The 18,198-nt window shown below is 37.2% G+C and overlaps 1 protein-coding gene across 1 annotated transcript in view; it reads left to right on the top strand.

The window, feature by feature from the left end:
- WDPCP (WD repeat containing planar cell polarity effector) overlaps positions 1-18,198 on the top strand; it is a 288,768-nt gene that overhangs the window by 239,757 nt on the left and 30,813 nt on the right. Inside the window, exon 15 of the mRNA XM_049784760.1 lies at positions 6,292-6,394. Coding sequence (XP_049640717.1) covers positions 6,292-6,394 — 103 coding nt within the window. The remainder of the gene's footprint in view (positions 1-6,291; positions 6,395-18,198) is intronic.

The following is an 18,198-nucleotide window of genomic DNA, read 5'->3' on the forward strand; positions in this document are numbered from 1 at the left end:
TTTATTTTTCTTAATGTTCTTTGGCTGAAAGTTCAAAGTTAAGATATCAGCAATGGGACTTCTGAGAATTCTGTTTATGGGTGATTGCCCTTCCACTGTAATCTTGATACCTTGTCCTCTTTCTTTGCATCTTTGTTTTCATAATTAAAAATAAAAAACTTAAAAAAAATGTTTGTCCTAGGGTATATATATAATCGTGCATAACTATTTTCAATTTCTTTTCTGCTAATGCCATCATTTTTACATTTCTGAGACTGGCCTTGTGACCAATTTTATTTTGTTTATGATCTAATTTTCTTATGTACTTCTCAAATCTAGTATACTCTGGATCTATATTTTATGTATTTTTTGTCTTGCCAAGTGCTAGAAATTTTTATACTTTTTAAAAGGTATAGGTACTTCTGAACTTGGAGTCAATAATATTTACCAACAATTTTAATTTATTTTAGTAGCAAATAGTAACATATATAACATATAGTAGCATATAGCATATAGTCTTTTTTTTTTTTAGCATATAGTCTTATATAGCTAAAATTCACATACTTTGCTATGGGTACTTATTCTATTGAATTTGTTACAGTTTTCCAGAATAAGAGTTAGGACAAAAATGGGCAGATTTTTCTTGTAATAGACCAGACAGTAAATACCTTAGCCATTGTACCTTGAAAGCATATAGGTAAGAAGTAAATAAATGGCAATGTGAGGCATTTATTAATTATATTTCATTTACAAAAACTTGTAGGCTGTTTGTGACTCATGCATTACAATTTCCTGAACTATTATGTAAGAGTTTTTTAAATGGTTTCACAGTAATTCTACAAACATCATCTCTACCAGTGTGTTTATTGAAATATTGTAAGATTCCTTTATAATTTTTAAATTATTTTTGGGCCATGTCCAGCAGTGCTTAGGGCTTACTCTTTGGCTCTGCACTTTAGATTCACTCTTGGTGGAACTTAGAGGACCTATGGGATGCTGGAGATTGATATTGGATCAGCCATGTGCAAAACAAGCACCCTACCTATTGTACTATCACATCTTCTTTACAATTATTTCATATATATGTAACAATATATATGTAAATATACCCACATACATATATATATACATATATATGTAGTATAGACATATATATGTATATATATATATACTATAACAGGGCTTTCCCAGAGGGTTTAGGGGTAATGCCTTATGCTGGAGATATTGCAGGCCTTTCGCAATATCTCCCATGCCCCAATTAAAATATTTGATTGTTATTGATTGAACTAAGTAAAATATTATAGTAGGGCCAGTTAGGACATGGTAATTTTTAAAATGTATATTTATTTAATGCTTTTGAAGTGCTTCCATAGTTATGACAAACTTGTAAACCTCTAGAAACATGACAAAAATTGGAAAAAGCTATTACCTATATCAGTAGTTATATTTATCTGGCAATAATTTATCAGAGTAAAATTTAAAGATAAAATTCAATTAACAACTTTGTTTTATCTACATTTGGTTATATTATTGCTTATTAATTCCAATATTATAGTCAGAAAGAAATTACCTGTGAAAGGCATAAGACCAAGTACTGTATTTTAGGTTTCAGATAATGCATAGATAGCCTATGTGTAAAACTTTTAAATCCTGGATCATAGCCAAAACTTTATCAGTGCTTGTCATCTTTTGTAAGTAGAAGACCAGTTTCACGTAATTGTGCCTAAATGATAATATTAATAATGGCCAATTTTGTATATGATATATTTTTTAAATTGTCATTAAGAATGACAGAGACTAAGTGATATCATTCTTCTGAATTATTTTTTCTAAAATCCCTGCTTCCAATTTAATAATGCATATAACATGCAGCAAGTAGTAATCCTAGTACAGAGAAGATAAATGTTGGAATTTGTCAGAACCATGCTTTTCAAATCCATTGCCTTCTATGTTGACTATTTATACTTGAATGCCATTTTAGCTTTATACAATAAATCTTCCAAAAGACCAGCAAAATAGGGGAGGAGATCTAGTTGAGAGTTTAAGTCACTTACCTTGAATGAAGTCAACTTTGGTTCAATTCCTGGTATGACAAGGTCATCCAGGTCAAAGAGCTAGGAGTAGCTCCATTTGTTATTATCCAAAAATTAGAAAACAAAAGGTTCCACAACTTCAATATTGCCTTAAGCTTTTTAGTAATGTGTGTGACTCTAATCTTCTAAGCATTAGAACAAAGTTTACCACTATATAAGAACTTTAGTGAGGTATCAGTAGTAATTCCATGTATTACAGAACTTAAAACTTATGAAATTTTCGGAATACTATTTAAAAAAAAGAATTTAAATTTTCAAGTAAACACTAAAAATATACAAATATTACACAATGATGATAAGTACAGAGAACCTTTGTTTGTATCCTTTGGTAATCACAGCAAAATCTATACCAAAATGGATTTATTTAGAAAGAAAGTGACCTGATGCACAATGGAAAAATCTTTCACAGCAGCGAATAGAAAGCAAGTAGTCAGATGGATTGAAGACAAAGACACCCTCACCAAGAAAGAAACCAGCTTTGGGCAGGAGCAATGGCACAGAGGATGGGCATTTGCTTTGCACTCAGCTGACCCAGATTAAATCCCCTGCATCTCATGTGGTCCCCAAGCCTACCAGGAATGATTTCTGAGTGCATAAACAGGAATAACCTCTGAGCACTGCTGAGTATGAATGAAAAAAAAACATGCCAAAAAAATGAGCTTTGGAACAACAAACTGAAATTAGAAGAGCAAATGAAAAGTATGCTGAACATCAGCACTTTGATCCTACAAATTTACACAAATAATGCTAGAATTGAAGGAAAGAAACTATAGGGTATAGGGACCAGAAGATAGCACAATGGGTAGGGTGCTTGTCTTGTAAGAGGCTGACCCAGATTCAATCCCTGAAACCTTATATGGTCCTCTGATTCTACCAGGAATAATCTCTGAGCATAAGAGTAAACCGTGAGCAATGCATGATATGACCTCAAAACAAAACAAAACAAACCAACAAACAAAAAACTATGGTATACAGGTTTAGAGTCATTGGCAAGAACCATCTTGGAAACCCCTTAGAATTTTACTGGTGGACTTCATATGGGTCTTGGTTCCCATAGTAAGGACAGGTCTAAGTCCTACTTTCTAGGAAAGCTCCACCCACTCCTAGCAGAGCTAGCTGTGGGTAGAGTCACTTACCTTGCTTTTTAGGTCTAGTATAAACAGACTATACTCCTGTCAGACAGACCTGTTAGGAATCAAACAGCAGCCCTTCTTTTAGATAGCGCTTTGGAGAGCTTTAGATTGTTTTTATTTAGTAGGGAGTTTCCCAAGGTCTGCTGCAATAGCTACATGATTGACATCTCAGCCTTTTAATCATGCACTGACAGGGATTTCTAAGGTACAACCCAGGTCTGTTGGTTGACAGACGTTGGTGATCTTGATTCCATTGTTAACAGTTAAGTACTATCTTAATATAGAGCTAACTCCTGTCATTCATGAACTCAAAATTATGGTCACTGCCAGTTGTGCTCAAATTGAACCACACCACAAATTGCAGACCGCACCAAGTAAAACTTGGAACCTTAGCCCTTCAGTTTATTTAAAACCTTGCATTGTAGGATGCTGTCCTGGTATACTTTATTTAACATTGTGGTTGTTTTTAAGTGCTTGTGACTACAAATCCTTGGTTACTGTGCAAGTCTGCTTGTGCTACAGCTGCTGTTCAGTAGTCAAAAATCAGAGACCCAATCACTTCCCAGGCACACTTATTTGACTTTGACACCATAGCTGCTGTTGGACACTAGAAATTATAAATATAGTGCTATCAAAAAAATAAATAAATATGGTGCTGTCATCCAAGTCCATTCAATCTTAGTACATAGCTGCTACAGGGCACCTGTGACTGCAAACTTTACTCTAGAGCCACCTTAATCCACAAAACAATGGAGCCACCACCACTGCCTGACCCTTGTAATGGTGAATACCCTATAGTAGCCTAGGCTGAATTAAACATATACCCTTGCCAGGCATTTATACCAGGCATAGTAAAGAAATTACTCACTCACCCACACTGAAAAATAAAAACAAATACCAAGAAAGATGAAGTACAGAAAAACTATGTAAACTCCCCAATGAAAACTTCAAATTAACATAACTAATGATACTTGTCGATAAGGGAAAATCAACAGAAGAGAGAGAAATCCATAAATCATAAACTAAGGCAGTGTTTCCCAGAGTGGGTAATAATGCACTCCACAGGAGGTGCTAACATTAACCAGGGGTATTATTATCCTCAATTTCAGCTTACTGGCAGGATGGGGAGTACTTTCTTTTCACTTAAAGAAGGTAGATTTTCAGGTAAATAATTTTTTTCCTAATAAAATTTTAGGCCAATTAAGTATGGGAACCTCTAAGCTAAGTAATAAAGTGGTTAGAACAGGGGAGATAGCTCAAAGAATTAGAGCATATGCTTTCATCTAACATGGACTCCTGGAACACCATTAGGTATGTAGCCTAACCCTGGAATCCTTTAATTTCTCCATGATGGTTCTCATGACCTCCACCACTACTGGGCCCATACTCACTGCGTCTCTAGATTCAAGAATTGAACCCTCCCTGATGCCCTCTTCCCTCCCTTCTACCCTCCCCTACCTGCTTCTGGGGCAGGCTTTTAATTTCTCTCTATCTCTGTCTCTTTCTTTTTTTTTCTTTTCTCTTTCTCTCTCTCTTTTTCTCTCTTTCTCTCCCCACTCTTTATTCTCTCTCTCTTTCTCTTCACTATAGTTTGCACTACTATTAATGAAGGGGTGCTATGCATGTCACTTTATCCCCTTTCAGTACCCAGTTCTTGTCCAGAATGATCAATTCTAACTTTCATATCAATTATTATTAATGAAATAAGATACTTTTTCACAATTGTCATTGATACTTCACTTATAACTTGCTGTTCCTATTCTTACTCATTTTTATTAAGATCTTCATTTTTTTTTCTTTTTTTTTTGGTTTTTGGTTTTTGGGTCATACCCGGGAGCACTTGGGTTACTCCTGACTCTACACTCAGAAATCACTCCAGGCTCAGGGGGACCATATGGGATGCCAGGATTCGAACCACCGGCCTTCTGTATGCAAGGCAAATGCTTTGCCTCCATTCTATCTCTCCGGCCCCAAGGTTTTCATTTCAACAATCATTCTATATAACAAACAAATGTTCTAAGTACTTTTGACTCTATTTAAAAATATATTTCTTTATTTAGGTTTTCAAGTATTAGTCCCCACTGCTTTCATATACATCTCTCTTCCTTTCATTAGGAAAAACCTTTCATTGACTGAGATAATTATGTTTACTTAAGTTTTTTCTGCATACATGTGTATCTTGCATTGTCTGCCTCTTTTTCTACATTTTCCCTCCCACTCTTTCTCTTATTATCAGAATCATATCAAATGTCTGTTACTCCCTTTGACTTACCAGTACTCTACTATTATCTGCCATAAAACTTATCTTACTATTATGTAATTAACTGTTGGCTTACAGTTGTCTGCTTCCCCTCAAGCAACTTCTTAAAACTAATAATTGGTCTCTATTCCAGACCAGAATACTTGACATGTAGCAGGCACTGATTATTTATTAACTGAATGAGTCCAAACTAAAAAGGACTGAGAGATAGCACAGTAGGTAGGGCACTTGCCTTGCATACAAGGCAACCTTGCCTCTATCCCAACTGGTCCCCTGAGCACCTCCAGGAGTTTCTGAATGCAGAGTCAGGAGAAACCTTAGAGCACTGCTGGTGATGGCCCCAAAACCAATAACAATAATAAAATTAATACTATTAAAATAATGTTTCCAGATGCATATCAGCCAGATTTTTTATTTAAATAATTTTGATTTATAAAGTTATTCATAGCCATCCATATTTTGTAGTATTGTAAAATGTTTGTTGATATCATCTGTTATATAGAAGCCTACTCAAATATTCTCACCAGAGAAAAATAGCAGTGAAAGATTTTTACTCTTGGCAAAATTTATCATGTTAAATATTTTATTAAATCCTTATATTTTCCCTAAATGTCTAAAATAATTTATTTAGCTATAATAGTTAAGCTTTGATGTCCAACTCAATAAAATTTGCTTATGCTGGAAAAGGAAACTGAGAAAATTAAAACACAAAAAGAATATTTGGTGTTTTGTAATCTGAACAATAAGTTTCTTTCTTTCAAATGCGCCTTTGTAACTTGACCATGATTCATTTTGGATTAATCTTTTATTTTGCTTATTTCCAAAGGACATCCATTACCTTGCACTAGATAAGGGTGAATTGGCACTAGCTGAAGTGGCAAGAAAAAGAGCAAGTGATATTGATGCAGAATCAATAACCTCTGGAGTTGGTAAGAATTAATGCTAGTTTTTTAAATGCTTTTTTGTTTTAATCAATACTTAGTTATTGTCAATTCTATTTATATTTGTAGGCCATGCTAATTTGACTTGCTTTCTTGATCTGGTTATAAGGATGTTTATTTGGAGAAATTCACTGAGAGATATTTTTTATGATTCGTTACCTTCCTTTGGTAAAAAAAAAAAAAGTTTTAATTACCATATTGTTCATAAGGCCATCACTCAGCTTCTGCTTGGGCAACTTGTGCTTATGATGGCAGCTACTATACATTGGATTTTAAAGCAGATTCTTAATAGAATGAGCTGTTTCTATTTAAATTCTCTTTTAGTTTTTGCTTGCATTAAAAAACTTTGAAAATTAAAAAAAACTCAATAAAAGTGTTTGTCAAAAATTTATGCTTGAATCCTGGAGACAGGTGGCACAGCTCATAAGACAACATAAAAAAGGTCTGAACTACTTGTGCCACTATTCTGTCTCCAAGCTCCTGCATCATCTGATTTTTGGGGTGGTAAGGTAAATTAAGAACATATCCGGGCCCGGAGAGATAGCACAGCGGCGTTTGCCTTGCAAGCAGCCGATCCAGGACCAAAGGTGATTGGTTCGAATCCCGGTGTCCCATATGGTCCCCCGTGCCTGCCAGGAGCTATTTCTGAGCAGACAGCCAGGAGTAACCCCTGAGCACCGCCGGGTGTGGCCCAAAAACCAAAAAAAAAAAAAAAAAAAAAAAAAGAACATATCCTACTGTGCTTAGGGTTTGCTTCTGGCTCTGTGTTCAGTGATCATGCTTGGAATTGTTCAGAGGACTATATTTGGTGCCAAGAATTGAACACAAGTGAGTCTCATGCAAGGCATACATCAGATTCACTGTATTAACTTTATTTATAAAATAAAACAATTTCTCTTTGCAAAAAAAATTTATGCTTTAGAAAAGTGTGAAATAGAATAAAGTAGAGGAGATCCAGGTAAAAAGTAGCTTTCCCAATAAGATTGCAGCTATCTAGAAGAAAGCAGACAGTATAATGAGGAAACCACAGACAATTTTCTAATTTTTTTTTTTGGGTCACACCCGGCGGTGCTCAGGGTCACTCCTGGCTCTCTGCTCAGAAACAGCTCCTGGCAGGCACGGGGGACCATATGGGACACCGGGATTCGAACCAACCACCTTTGGTCCTGGATCGGCTGCTTGCAAGGCAAACGCCGCTGTGCTATCTCTCCGGGCCCAATTTTCTAATTTTATTTAAGCACTATGTCTACACAAAATTTTTTGTGATTGAAATATTTTCAGTCATACAGTGTACACCACCCTTAATCAGTGCACATTCCCCACTACTAATGTGTTCCCAGCTTCCCCTCCTGTGCTTCCCCCCCCCCCCCCCCGTCTGCCTCTTGGTAAGCATCTTATTTCTGTCTCTCTCTGTCTCCCCCATTTATTCCCCCTTTTTACACTGTGGTATTCACTATTGTTAATGAAGGAGTATGCATCATGTATGTATCACCTTAACTCCTTCTAGCACCTCTTTTGTGTCCAGAGTAATCAGTTCCAACTTTCCTTGTCGCAGTGGTCCTTTTTCTACCCTAACTTCACTAACCCACTATTTGTGGCAGCTTCCTACCATTAACTGGTTCTCCTGATATTCATCTCTAGTGTCTCTGGATATTATTACCATACTATCTTTTATCTTTCTTTTGTCCCACAAATGAGTGTGATTATTTGATGTCTATCCCTCTCCCTCTGACTCATTTCACTCAGCATAATCATCTCCATAGCCGTTCCATGTACACGCAAATTTCATGACTTAATTTTTCCCTCCTTAGAGGGATTACATTAAATCTATACAATGCTTTGGAAAGTATTGCCATTTTAATTATGTTAATCCTCCTGATCCATGAGTAGGGTATATGTTTCCACTTCCAGTGTCTTCTTTTATTTCCTGAAGCAGTGTTTTGTAGTTGTCTTTGTATAGGTCTTTCATCTCTTTAGTTAAATTGACTTCAAGGTACTTGATTCTCTGAGGCTCAGTTGTGAATGGAATTATTTTTTAATATCTTTTTCTTCTCTTTCATTATTTGTGTGTAGCAAAGATTATAAGAGACAGATATGGCCATTATTTAATAATCAAGGGATGTTTACATCAGGAAAAAAATAACATTATAAACATCTATGCATCCAATGAGGGATCAGCAAAATACTTTTTCTGGGGCAAACGGTTGAGTGGAGCCATAGGTTGGGATCCTGGGGTTCCTCTTGGGGTCCCTCCAGAGTGCCTCTACTACATGTTTAACACATTGTTGTACTCACCTGATAGTTGGCAGGGTCAAGGGTGCCATTGGGGAGCTTCAGTTAATATTTGTTATTTTCATTATCCTTTAAGAGTCTTTTCTAGAGTACTGTATTTTCTTTTACTTGTATTGATTTTTTTTTTAAATAAATAGCATGTTGGGGCCGGGCGGTGGCGCTGGAGGTAAGGTGCCTGCCTTACCTGCGCTAGCCTAGGAGACGGACCGCGGTTCGATCCCCCGGCGTCCCATATGGTCCCCCAAGCCAGGAGCGACTTCTGAGCACATAGCCAGGAGTAACCCCTGAGCGTTACCGGGTGTGGCCCAAAAACCAAAAAAAAAAAAAAAAAAAAAAAAAAAAAAAAAAAAAATAGCATGTTCTGGGGCGGAGTGCTAGTGCAGCAGTAGGGTGTTTGCCTTGTACGTGGCTGACCTAGGACAGACCATAGTTTGATCCCCTGGTGTCCCAAGCCAGTAGTGATTTCTGAGCGCATAGCCAGGAGTAACCCTTGAGCATCACCAGGTGTGGCCCAAAAAACAAAAAAAAAATAAATAATTAATAAAATAAATAAAGCATGTGCTTGTATTTCCCTTTGCTTGATGTGATTGCTGAATCCACATACTGGGAAATTTCTGCCTATCCTAGACAAGAAAGTCTAGGATAACATGTGATAAATGTGAGGTGAGTGATCAGTCATCTCCCTGAGCTAGTACTTCAAAGTGACATGTCCCTTGTGGGTTCAGCCTTGGTAAAAACCATATGAGTCAAGTGTAGTCAGCTGTGTAGCTGTTAGATATAACTAAGTGAAGTCATGTGACATGGGGATGGAGAATTGTTGATGTATACTCTTAAGCCATATGTGTTTAATGGTAGGTGCAACATGATTTCCAAAAGCCTTCAGGGTCTTCTTATTGGATTTGAAATATGGTCCATTTTCTAGCTGAGTAGGCCATCTGAGATGCACAGGTGCAGCTTTGCAGCTTGTTGATAAGGTATCAGGGTCTGCTTGCTTTCTGAGCAGGGGCCACCAGAGAGGTTACTTCTTTCACTCATGATATTTATGCTTTCCCTATAGAAGATTATGGAAGATATGTTTACTCCTAGTTTTATAAGGGATTTTATGCATTTTGTTTTTATAATTCCCTCCACACACATTTTTCATGATAAGTTAACACCTCCTTAATACTGAGATTGGTGGGGCTGGTGAGGTGGCGCTAGAGGTAAGGTGTCTGCCTTGCAAGTGTTAGCCAAGAAAGGACCGCGGTTCAATCCCCCGGCATCCCATATGGTCCCCCCAAGCTAGGGGCAGTTTCTGAGCGCTTAGCCTGGAATAACCCCTGAGCATCAAATGGGTGTGGCCCCCAAAAAAACAAAACAAAACAAACAAAAATACTGAGATTGTCTTTTCTAAACTTTGATTAGTTTTTGGGCCACACCCAGTGGCACTCAGGAGTTACTCCTAGCTCTGCACTCAGAAATCGTTCCTGGCAGGCTGGGGAACCATATGGGATGCCAGAATCAAACTGAGTCCCTCCAGGTTGGAGCATTTAAGGCAAATGCCCTGCCACTGTGCTATCTCTAGACCCTGAAATTTTATTTTTAATATTAGTCTTTTTTTTTTTTGGTTTTGGAGGCACATCTGGTGACACTCAGGTTACTTCTGGCTTTGCACTCAGAAATTATTCTTGGCAGGCTTGGGGGATCAGATGGGATGTTGGGAGTTGAACTGGGTTGGTCTTGTGCAAGGCAAATGCCCTACCTGCTGTGCTATCACTCAGATCCCTCAATATTAGTCTTTCCAATATTCTCTTTCTTTGAATAAAATACTTTGTACTTTTCCTGGGAGTAGAAGGGAGGAATGATGTTGTGGAGGTCAAGGTACAATAGGGTCTTGAGTACTGTGTTTTTGCCATTAGTACACCAATACTATAAGTGTCAACACCATTGTCAATACATAAACAGAAACTTGTAATAAAAACTCTATATATTAGTTTTTACGTGTTTAGGCTTCTAAGCATTGGAATGACTCAAAAAAGAAAACTGAGATTTGCACTATTTAATAATGTCTGCCCACTTCATTTATCCTGAATTATTGCTCCAGAGAAAAATCATTGTCTTATTTTAGGACAGAATATTAGCCAGCTTTAGTGGAGAGACAAAAAGACCTCTGTACAAAACTGCTCTGATTCACAGATTTGATTAAGGCTCCCCCTATTCATATGTGGCCTCATTAAATCTTGCAGGACACTTGGTACTTAATCATTCATGATTTTTAAGGTACTGTGGAATTATTGTCTTTCTTCTGATCAGTGTTCTCTTCTTGCGGCCCTTGGGTTTCAACTCCCTTTGTTCTACTATGTTATTCATTTATCCATTTTATATCTCCCATATGTTTGCTGATATTTCTTTCCTTTTCCACACTTCCTTTTTCTTCCCTCTCTTTTAAGTTTGGTGAGGGAATAAAAATAAATACTTTTGATGTGAATAATAATTAAATTAATTTTATGTATTAATTTTAATTTTATGTCATGTACTTTCTACAATATCATGACAAACAAAAAATTATTGAATAAAAATGCTGGGCTGGGCCAAATCAAAAGTCCTTTTGCTGACATTTTTCTAAACTTTTATTTTATTAAAATAAAAAGCTTTTATTTCATTATTAAAAATATACTTTGTACTTTAGAATACAAAGTACATTCAGATTTGGTCTATTTATATTTTCCTTCTTTAAATTTTCTTCATTCTACCTGCTCATATATTGGGAAAATTTACATAATTAAAATGATAATTGGGGCTGGCGTGGTGACACTAGAGGTAAGGTGTCTACCTGCCAGCGCTAGCCTAGGATGGACTGCGATTCGATCCCCCGGCATCCCAAAAGGTCCCTCAAGCCAGGAACGACTTCTGAGCTAATAGCCAGGAGTAACCCCTGAGCAAAAACCAAAAAAAAAAAAAAATTGATAATACTCCCAACACATTGTACAGATTTAATGCAATCCCTAGAAGGATACTCATGACACTTTTCAAAGAAATAGATCACTCCTGAAATTTATATGGAGCAATAAACCTCCATGGATAGCAAAAGTAATTTTTGGGATAAAGAAGTTGAGAAGCATCAATTTCCTCATTTTCAAGATGTACTACAAAGCAGTAGTAATTAAAACAGCATGGTATTAGAATAAAGATAGACCCTCAGATTAGTGAATAGACATAGACCCTCAGGTATATGATCAACTAATCTTTAATAAAGAAGCAAGAAATATGGAGCAGGAAAAAAAAAGCCTCTTCAACCAGTATTGGGAACTTGGTTAAGTACGTGGAAAAAAAAAAAAAAGATTAACTCAGATCTCTTTTTAAAACCATGCACAAATGTGAAATCAAAATCGACTAAAGACATGAGAACAGACCTGAAACCATAAGGTACATAGAGGAAAATAGGAAGATAATAGATAGAACTCTCCATGACATGAAGCTAAAGTCATCTTCAAGAATGAAACACCAAGCAAGTGAATGAAATTTTGTCTAATGCAAGTATGTCTTTCCCAGCTTTATTTTGTTTGTTTCCCATTGCTTTTTATAATTGTTTTCTATCCTTTCACTGTGAACCCATGTCAAATCAAATGAGATGTGTTTTCTGTAGGCAAAACATAGATGGATTTTGTTTCCCTACTCATTCTGCTACTCTTTGCTTTTGATAGGAGAGTTTAGTCCATTGACAGAGGTGTTAATGATATAAAACTGTGTTTGCTATTTTACTATGTGGGATTGTTGCTATTTAGTTTGTATAAGTAGCCTTTTGCTATTTCCTTCTGGGCTGGTTTAATTATAACAAATGTTGTCAGCTCTTGTTTGTCAAGATGTTTTTATCCCTTCCTACCATCTAAATTAGAGCTTGTCAGGTAGTGAACTCTAAGTTGAATTTTTTTTTCAGTCAGTAATTTGAATATGTCTTTTCATTCATGTCTCGTCTCATATAGGAGATCTATTTTCATTCTTGTTCCCTTACATTTAAGATTTTTCCCTTATATTTAAGATTTTTCTCTTGTTGCAAGTTTCCTAACATATGACTGTAGTCAGCAGCCTGCTCAGGGCTAGTGGGCAGAACAAATATGATCTAGCTCTAGCAATCACCCCCTAGTTTGGGAGGATAGTTTGGTATCATATGGGGATGGATCCTACTCTAGGGAGTGGTGGACAGAGTGATGGGTAAAAAGTCCCAGGGTATCCAGAATGTAGCCACAGTCTGCAGACTGCTCAGGATCAGTGGGTGGGGTTAGTGAGACATAGCCCCGGTAATCAAACATATGTAGATTGAGGGTATTGTCTGCTATCAGATGGGGTGGATCCTGGACCTAGAAAATGGTGAGTGGCATGATGGTTGAAAAGTTGGGGTCTTTATTTTTTATTTTTTGTTTTGTGATTGAGGGGGTCTCCCAAATGGTATTCAGTAGATCCAAGCACCCTCATGGCTGTTTTTGGTCAACTCAGTAGATGGTTCATTTGAAATGATGTGGAACTACCTGGCTTCAGTGATGCTGAGGATTAGCTTGGCCATCTAGCTGAGCCACAGTATTTGGGGGATCATGTGGTATCAGGGATTGAATGGGGGTAGTGGATTAAAAAGCAAATACCTTAGCCGCCGTACTCATTGGCCCCTAGATTTTTATTTATAATTGTTTCTAAGCTTGAGAAGTCTAATATAAACTGTAAAGTAAAATCTTCCTTTATGAATTTTTCGGCCTTAGACAGGGTTAAATGAGCTTAATTGGTAGTGCACTAGAAGTGGTTTAATGTCAATAATATATTAAGCATTGAGTAGTTTTGGCAGCTGTAACAAGAGGCCACATGACTTAACAATGAAAGAATTTATTTCTCACATCTCTATCTTAGGGCAAGGGTGAGAGAAGGGAAGGGCTTTGCATAACTAGTAAGACATGCTGGTATTAAATTACCAGGCTCTTTCTTTTGTATTGCTTAGTCTGCATCACTGAAGATGCAAGTACAAGGAAACGAAAAGGTATTTTCTTTATTTCTTTGGGGTACAACACAGGTGTTCTTATCCATACTTTCTGACCATAAAGTTATATTTAAAAATTAAGTATTGAAAGGATATTGATGGAGTAGCTATGACCTAGCCAAAAAAAAAAAACAAAAACCTGTAATTGTAAATGCAAGAACTACATAGCAGAGACAACTATTAGTTCATCTGTTTACAATGCAATTCAAAACTAGTATTTAGAAAAAAATAGGGAAAGGAAATAATTTCTATATAACCTCAGAAGCAAAATTAAATATTTTTAAACTTTTTTTCAAGAGCAGGTCACTTATTTAACTGTCTACAATCAGCATATTAAATATACTTTTAAATTTTTATTTCTTGATATACTTAACATTGTGGTTTTTCAGGTTAATATTCTATACAAATGCTATAATCTTATAGGTTTCTTTATCTTTTAGAAATGTTTTAAAGGAACTAGACAGATAGTACCAGAGATTTGATACTTGCCTTGCATACAGCAGACCTGAGTTTGGTCTACAGCAAACTGAGCACTGGTCCTCTGAGCATTGCCATTGTGTTTAATCTTTTCTCGACAATAAAAGATATATTAAAATAGTAAAAGTATAAAATGCTGATATAAAACTTTTGCTTAGTGAACTTTAGAAGAAAGCAATATAGAATATAATATATGGTTGATAAAGTACATATTTCATCACCTAGATATAATGAGGACCACGTTGAGTCCCTTTTTTAACCAATATTTAACAAAATTGAACTATTTATTTTCACTTTTGTTAGCCAAAGTTTTGTTTTGACTATATTCTCTGTTATTATTACTAAAAAAAAAAGCCTAAATTTTAATTTTCTCCCTAAATGCCCTTTTTGTGTGTGTGTGTGTGTGGTTTTTGGGTCACACCCGGCAGTGCTCAGAGGTTTTTCCTGGCTCCGTGCTCAGAAATTGCCCCTGGCAGGCACGGGGGACCATATGGGACGCCAGGATTCAAACCAATGACCTTCTGCATGAAAGGTAAACGCCTTACCTCCAGGCTATCTCTCCGGTCCCTAAATGCCCTTTTTCTTTTATTTTTTCTTTTTTTTTTGGGGGGGGGTCACACCTGGCGGTGCTCAGGGGTTACTCCTGGCTGTCTGCTCAGAAATAGCTCCTGGCAGGCATGGGGGACCATATGGGACACCAGGATTCGAACCAACCACCTTTGGTCCTGGATCGGCTGCTTGCAAGGCAAACACCACTGTGCTATCTCTCCGGGCCCCTAAATGCCCTTTTTATTTTACTATAATATACCTGGACACAACTACAAAATCATGTAAAACTATATTTAGTAGATGATATATGAAAGTGAAAAGTTGTTCTTTTCTTTTTTATGTATTGTAATAAAATTTTATAAAGCCCACAGAAATAGTTTTTAATGCTACAATTAAAAAGTGTGGGTGAGTATTTACCTACACAATTCTAGTATTACTTGTTTGTCTTAGAAGTTTTATTCATGCCAGTGTACTTTTGGCACCACTACACCTATCTTTTCTTTATTGTGTCATGATGTCAGTTTTGATCTATACCTTCCTACCTCTAGGGATGTTTGCCTAGAGATATAATCCTAAACCTTTTATAATTATAAGTACATCAAAGACTTACTGGCTTGCTTAGCTGCAGAGGTCTACAGAAGACTATATAACTGAATAACTCAAAAGAGACTTAAAGTTTTCAATAAAATTCTTAAGAATGCGTAATCATCCTATCATTGTTCCTTTCTTTGTAACATCTAATGTTGTCAATCATAGAATATGGCAAAGCAAACCTTATCAACTCTTCATTACCTTAACTATAGTTTTTCTCTATATCAGGTATTTATTTTCAGACCTTTCCCTCAATTAAAGTTTAATATTGGTTTTTGTTGTTGGTTTTGTTTTTGGGTCACACCCGGCAGTGCTCAGGGGTTCCTCCTGGCTCTACTCTCAGAAATCGCTCCTGGCAGGCTAGGGGGACCATATGGGATGCCAGGATTTGAACCACTGCCCTTCTACATGCAGGGCAAATGCCCTACCTCCATGCTATCTCTCCAGCCCCAAGTTTTATATTGTTTTTAGTCCTAGGCTATTAGATCAGTATATAAAGAAAAAAGGTATCAGCTTTCAAAACTCCGCCAGTCATAAATGACAATTAGCAATCACAATTTCCCAACAAATTCCACAAATGAAGAAATATATAACAGAAAAGTTGTTATACATGGGTCCTTTGTTATATTCTACTATGCTGAATTTGAAAATAATATACTTAGGGGGCTCCTAAACAGTGCTCAGGAGGCCCAGGGGTCCCACAACTATTCTGTTTATCTGGTGGTTCAATGGGAAGGTCAGAGGATGTGATGCTATTTGTACCAGCAGTGCTCTGTGTCCTCCAGGGCTATACTTGACAATGCTCGGAACAATGTATTCCTAGAATCGAACATAGCTGGGCTGCATGATAGGCATATGCTCTAACGACTATACTAAGTTCCAGCCCCAGGAGATGATATTTTTCTCTTCTTTGTTATCAAAGTTTATTGTCAGGGTCAGTTCCTATCCTACTGGGGGTACAATTATATATCATAATGTGCTCTAGTATTTCTAGGATTACAGCCGTTCAGCAAAACAGTATACTGGGACTCTGCTAGACATAAATCATTAGTCAGTGGAAAAAGGAGCTCCAAAGTTTATGACAGTGAAGCCATTCTCTACTTACATACACTTTAGTACTCTGTGGCATATAATACCTCTGGTGAAGTGACTTGAGGAGATGCAACGAAATAGGTGTTTGACCTGTTTTCTATGCTTTTCTGTCACATGACTCTGACTCCAACATAGGAACCCCAACTCAGATAGGTCTTAGAAGATCCTTAAAGTTCCCAAAGGAAAAAATAGGAATTAAGGTAGGGAGGCAGGAAAGCCCAGGAACAAGATAAATGGAATATAAATTAAGTGTAACTTGAAAGAAATAGAAAGTAACTGGTTTATTATTTGAGTGGACAAATACAGTACTGGAAAAGCAATTCCAATTTTCAAGGGTTCTTTGGAGACTAAGATCAAAGAGATCCCCCCCCCCCCCCGCACACACACACACAACCTGGAAGAAAAATGATTTGAAAATCAACATGCTCAAATTCCAACAGGAAAATGAGTACCTCAATAGAAATTGGTATATCAAGGAAAGAATATTTCTTTTATACATACACATACACACAACAACAACAATACACATATACATATATGGAGTTGACAGGACAGGAAATAAGTTTTGGTGGCCTGTTATTAAATTTGACACTGGAATGACAAATCTAACAATGCCTGGTGTGTTTTGAGATTTCTGTTTTATTTTTGTTTGGAGGGCCACACCCAGTGCTGCTCAGGAGTTACTCCTGCTCCGCAGTCTGCACTACTGGTAGTGCCAGGGAACAAACCTGGTCAAGCTACAAGGCAAGCTCCCTAACTTGCTGTATTATATCTCCATATCCTCTAAAGCTTCTTTTGTTATTGTGGTGGTGGTGGTTTGTTTGTTTGTTGATTTGTTTTGATTTGGTTTGGTTTTTGGTTTGGGGGTCACACTTGGCCATATTCAGGGGTTACTCCTGGCTTTACACTCAGAAATTGCTCCTGGCACGCTTGGAGGGCCATATGGGATGCCGGGATTCGAACCACTGTCCTTCTGCATGTAAGGCAAATGCCCTACCTTCATGGCATCTCTTCAGCCCTGTTTGTTGCTGTTGGGGTTTTTTTTGTAGTAGTAATAAAAAAAACTTAGAAGGGAAGTTTCCAGGATCTTTGGCTTAGGTAGGAATGCAAGTGACTTATGGAAAACCCCCCAAGATTTCCTACCATTTCCTGCAGGACACAACTATGCACCGGGGCCCTGGCCTGTCATCGCCTTGAGGTTTAAAAGGAGAGAAAGAGAAAGAAACAGACCAAGTGGGTATCAGATTAACCAATGAGTCAGATACTATAGAAAGAGAAAATCATTTATGGCAAACTAATATAGACAGCCTGAGAACAAAAGAGTTTGAACATAGGATGCTGTATGGGTGCTGAATACAGTAAGTGGAAATTAGGAGGTGGCTTTTAATAAGACCCTTTAAGTCTAGCTGCCAAGCTGGGAATACCAATAAAAGTGCCTCATTCCTTGGAAAAGTCTTTCACACAAGAAGTTAGTTTCTGGATAAGGAAGCAAGTGGGCTTTTGTTTGTGGGCTCTGAACTAGTTGTGTTACCCTCAGGAGTTCAGTGAAGGGTGGGCATGTAGAAATGGCAGCTTCCACAGAAGCATTATAGGTGGCAGAAGGGGCATTCCATAGAAAGGTGGCCATAGAACAGAAACCCAATTAACTTCTTCCCAGGAACCCTTTTCTACATTCCTACACATCTCTCTAACAGCCCCTTGAGGAGAACTCTCTAGGAAGAGCAAGGTGTGATTCTTCTGAAATTTCATCTCTCAGGGATGTGAGACTTTACTGACACATGGAGATGGG

Source organism: Suncus etruscus, chromosome 12, assembly GCF_024139225.1.
Source record: "Suncus etruscus isolate mSunEtr1 chromosome 12, mSunEtr1.pri.cur, whole genome shotgun sequence".
In the NCBI taxonomy this organism is placed as follows: Eukaryota; Metazoa; Chordata; class Mammalia; order Eulipotyphla; family Soricidae; genus Suncus; species Suncus etruscus.